This window comes from Triticum aestivum, chromosome 5B (assembly GCF_018294505.1).
Source record: "Triticum aestivum cultivar Chinese Spring chromosome 5B, IWGSC CS RefSeq v2.1, whole genome shotgun sequence".
NCBI lineage: Eukaryota > Viridiplantae > Streptophyta > Magnoliopsida > Poales > Poaceae > Triticum > Triticum aestivum.
The window spans coordinates 55,790,224-55,795,569 of NC_057807.1; the positions used below are offsets into that span (position 1 = coordinate 55,790,224).

Consider the following 5,346-nt stretch of genomic DNA (forward strand, 5'->3'; position numbering starts at 1 on the left):
ATACCGACGCTGGAGCAAACGCCGTTGCAACGGCGGAGCCCGAGGACACAGGTCCACCACGAGGATGCCGCCGCCGCCACGCCATCCTTACTTGAACAGACTAGTTTTCAAATCCATCCCCAATCATAGGACCGATGGCCTTGCCAGGAAAGGATCCGAAAAATATTTATTTAGCATCGTCATCATCGCCACCGAAGCAAAGACGATGAACAACCTAAAAACCTAAACTACGAGGAAGTAAAATCAATCCACGCGCGTGGATCCGGCGGCCCCCTCGCCACCGACGACCGAGGTCGCCGGCGGAGGGGAGCCGCCGAAGAACGGCGGTGGAAGATCGGCCTCTCCCGGCGGCGGCTAGGGTTGCAGCCGCCAGGGAGAGGAAAACGTATCGCTCCCAGCTCACGGCGTCCGATCGTGTAGTAAGGAAAGACTTGTGTTACCATTGCGGTGATTTGTGAGAGTTATAGATGAAAACGAAGTGCGTAATCTGCTACGTAGGTGTATGTGTTCCATCAGCCATACACACGGTCTGAATTATTACACACTGAGCACATGCACTCGTAGCACAAAGACAGCAGGTACATTACTAAGGGCTTGTTCGGTTGCAACAAAATTGAAGGGGATTGAAGTGGATTGGGGTGGATTAAATCCCATACAAGTCAAAATCTCACTCAATCCCCTCCAAACCTCTCCAATCCCCTCCAGGAGAGGTTTAACCAAACAAGGCCTAAGGTGTACCATAAAAATTCCTCAACGAATTATCACAAACTTGTCTGTGATCCAAGACATGAAAAGATTCTTGGCACGCAGGTGAGTATTATTTATCAATGCTGCTCTAAACAGACAAATTACTAAATTCCACCATGAAGATTGAGTACATGTTCAACAGGATGCACCCATGAAGAATAGCATTGTAACCCTGCTGTAGTACCATCGAATGTTGCTGAAAAATGCTGCCCACTGAGAGATGCCCTTACTGACCCCTGCACAAAGTGAACACTCTTCAATAAACAGATAGAAAGATGTGATTCATACAACAATAATTACACGTAGTGCTGATTTCTGCCTGAAGGTTTCCATGGAGCATAATGCCACAATGTTTGTTTTTGCAACAAGATGGGACGAGGATTTTTGGGACATGCGGCCACGTGCAGCCGATATCGAGGCCGTCCTCCCACGCGTCGCGATTCCTAATTTTAATAGGACCTCTGGCAATACGCCGCTGCATGATTCACAAAGGTGAGAATAAGACTCGTTATACGTCGTGCCGTCTGGTCCATGTTGCATTTAAGTCTCGTATGAATACACGGGCGAGATAGCCCCCGACCTGGGAATTAATGTTTCTGGGTGATGGGTGGATTTACGTTCTGCATGGGCAGCTGCGGCATTCATTAGTCTGTGCGTATGTATTGTGCTGCCAGAGCGACGAATTATTGCCGGTGCACTGCGGGAGGTGGGTGCGGTGTGTGGGTTTGGGTTAAATGCATTTTCATCCTCTCAAGCGATCCGTCGAGCTTAATTGACAGCATGCATCATTAACAAAGCCCGTTTTCTGCATCTAAACCGGCATGCATACACGGTACACACGTGATACAAATGAATGCATAGGAGATAACTACTGCATGCTGGAACTACATCTAATCCAGTACATAAGCTGGAACTGATGACTCCACTACAAATGCTAGAACTGCTGAAACCACTACAGATGCTGGAACTAGATATTGGGGGCGGTAGTTTTCAGAACTTCTACTTGTAGTTCTGACCGAATACAACATGTTGCTTCAGAACTTGTGCATACAACATATGGCCATTAGCACCATGTTCAGCACGCCCAGGATGAAAATGTTCCTCAACCATGGTTGGTTCTGCTCAAACAGAGTTACATGCCGAACCAGAGCACATTGCCGGTGTTGCACTCCGGGCAGCGGATAAGAGGCAGTGGTGGCATCTGGGTGGGGGGGGGGGGGGGGCGGGGAGCTAAGCTCAGACTTGGATGAACACATCCTTGCGACTTGCGAGGCAGAAGGGAGGAGGGGAGATATGAAAACTTGAGCGGGATGTGTATCTACAATGAGCGAGGCAGTTTAAAAAGGCCGCGGTGGAGCGTCGTGGAGATAGCCGTTGGAACTACCATCCTGGACGCCCGCCAGGCTTTTCAATTCTTGCCCTGCGTCGTGGGCCACACACGGGGTGTGTCAGAGGCAATACAGCGTGAATACTGATTCTATACGAATAAGTGATCTGATTATACAGCAGAAGCGTATTAATGTTGCACGAATCTCGCGGCGTCGTGCGGTGTGGATATCATCCGCGCGTGATGGCATGTCCACACGCGATTATTCGAACAAGATGTAAATATATAATATTGAATTAGGCTCCATGAATATGTACTTTGAGAACCTGTTAAACTACATTATAAGCCTACATAATTGACTTCCATCATGGGAATGTTTTCACCTTCAAGCACTTGTACAAATAGTTTGCGCAAAGTGCAAACAATATCACACAAATAGTAGACCTCAAGTACCTCCTACTAAAATGGAATTACATTTTTTGTTTCCTTATCTACAGACAGATAAATCGATTAAATGAAATGACTTTCTCGCTCTGATGTGGTGTTATAATCACATTAATGGTATGCCTTGTAAGATTTAAAGTCTGCTCAGCATACTAACATGTCTCATAAGGTTTTCCATGATGATGCATCAGATATAAATATTCAATAACTAGAATAACGTGAATACAGATGCCAATACTCCAGAAACTATGCAATGACCCAAATCGTAAGGGAACAGATAATATTATTGTACCATACCTGTTCGCTTGATTATTATCAGTACGACCTAGATTTGAATCTTTACCGCTTCCATTTGTGATTCTCCATGGATTTAGTTCATCTAGTAATTCGAAAAATATATGCTGCACTAGCTATATCCTCTAAACGATTTACTACCTCAAGGCAATCCTAGGAGTAGTAATTCAAATTGTATCATCCATGACCCAACTGCTTGATCAGGAAGCAATGTTGTCGCATAAGGCAAAGGTAGTGATCAGGCAGCAGCTAAGCAGAAAGTTGGCACTCGCTAGTTCAGCTGGTCTTTTCAGTTAGTGCAATTAATTGCAGAAAATGGTTCTGAGAAGTACTTTCTAACAGTTCTCATCAACTTAAACTAACCTCAGTGACAAAATAGGACATGGTCAGATTTTTTTTTCCTTCATTTTTCCAGGATATTAAGTTTACTATGTTTAGCATGTATTGTTTAAATACATGAGCAATGGAAGCCCAGCAGAAATTGGATTATACATGTCTCATACAACTTGTAAGTACATGTTCACTATGAGATTCAGTACGACCCTGTCATCAGCAAAATGGGACTCTTCACACCACTTCACATGTGCCCACTTGACAGTTGATTTTTGTCCTAAGTCGATCTTCTCTATATTTGACCATGTCTATAGGGAAATGTGATAATTATACAACATCAAATATATTTTATGATGAATCTAACAAAACTAATTTGGTGTTGTAGATGTTGATATATTTATCAATAGACCTAGTCAAACTTAAAGAAGTTTGACTCAGGACAAAATAGAACTTCAAATAATTTGGAACGGATGGCGTATCACATTCTAAATTTGCATTGCACCTCATGACCAGATGACATCTATAGAGTTGATCCAATAATTTCAGTTAAATGTCAGAGGGTTATGTCATATGCTCAACATTGATGCAAACGGACAGAAAGGGGACTTCCCATGGAATAACTTTGCCAACTAACACAACATGTATGGAGTTATTTTCAGATAAAGTAACAGTGAACTTATAAATTAAGTCAAAATTCAAGGGTTTAAACGATCTTTTGTAGAGTATTGAACTGACCAAACTGCCATTCCCTTTACTAAAAAAGGGGCAGCCCGGTGCATGTAGCTCCTGCTTGTGCAGGGTCTAGGAATGGTCGAACCACTTTGGGTCTATTGTACGCGGCCTTTTCCTGCATTTCTGCAACAGACTTTGGGTCACAAGGCAACAGCTTTACCGCTGCGCCAAGGCTCCCCTTCTACATTGTTATAATAAGTTGTGGATCATTCACATCCAATTTTGTCTATTCCTGATACGCACCACATTTAATGAACATCGGTGATAGGATTGCCAATATGACTGTCAGTGGATATCTAATCCAAGGCCAGCCTAATTCACCCTACAAATTAGTAAAATCTTCTTCATGTTCAACGGCCCATAGTTCTAGATAAAGTAGCAAGCACATACAGTACTATTTGTCACCCCTACCGCGCTGTCATGATCCTGTAATTAACCACTCAAGCATTTCATCAAACATCTGCTACGCGAGGCCTAGCCCACATCCTTGTTGGCAAAACGCACCTAATTTCACACGGCCCTGCAACTAAAGCCGCAACCAACATTTCTCGAGCACTTGGAGAGCACCGCAGCCGACTAAAAAGTTAACGAGAAGCCGCAATCGGGACATAAGGGCGGAAGCGGTGGGAGGAGGATGGCAGTGGCGGTGGCACTGACCTGATCTTCTTGATGAGGATATCGCGGAGACTCTTGCCGAGCTCCTGGGAGCGTACGCGCGCCATGAGCGCTTTGCGCGCGAGCACGCGCTTCTCGGAGTTCTTGACGTGGTGCTCCGTCCGGCGCTTGATGAGCCGCTCGATGCCGCTGGACCGCATCTTGCGCTCCATCACCTGGAGCGCGCGCTCAAGGTTGCCGTCCCTCACCTGCACCACGATCCCCCGGGACGGCTGCACCTGCCCGCAGTTCCCCCTCCCCGCGGCCGCGGCCGCCGCCGGCCAGAGCCCCCCCGCCGCTCGTGCTAGTGCCTGCATCGCTGAATGAGTGCCAGGGGTACCGTTGCGTTGCGTCTCCTCCTTCCTCTTGAGATTAAGGATGTTTTCTCTCAGAACCCTACGCTATTCTAGAATTGCACTTTGGCTTGTAGGGCAAAACCAGGGGAGCAGAGCACCGCCGCCGCCGACATTCACCCCGTCGGCCATTCTAGAATTGGACAAAATTGCACAACCCCCCTCCCCCTAAAAGTGTCCGTTAAATTACAATTGGATCCGTCTCGGTCGCTCCCACCGCGAGGATCTCGTCAGGGCAGAGGAGGAGTGCGGTCTTGCCGGTGACGGCGCCGCCGTGGAGCAGGAGGAGACCATGAGGGCGGACGCGATGAGCAGATGGCAGCAGCTAGCTCACGGGGGCGGTAATAGCTAGCTAGCGGCTGCAGCTAGCTCACTGGGGCGGTTATAGCTAGCTAGCGGCTGCAGCTAGCTCATGGCGGCGGTAACAGCTAGCTAGCGGCAGCAGCGGTAGCTAGCAACTAG

At 47.0% G+C, this 5,346-nt stretch overlaps 1 protein-coding gene across 1 annotated transcript; it reads right to left on the reverse strand.

The window, feature by feature from the left end:
* Nucleotides 1-735: 735 nt before the first annotated feature.
* LOC123110363 (uncharacterized) lies at nucleotides 736-4,891 on the reverse strand. The gene is made up of 2 exons (XM_044530857.1): nucleotides 4,535-4,891; nucleotides 736-983 (listed from the first exon to the last, which is right to left on the reverse strand). Exons 1-2 carry the CDS (start codon nucleotides 4,846-4,848, stop codon nucleotides 974-976), a joined length of 324 nt encoding a protein of 107 aa, XP_044386792.1. The 5' UTR covers nucleotides 4,849-4,891; the 3' UTR covers nucleotides 736-973.
* Nucleotides 4,892-5,346: the final 455 nt, after the last annotated feature.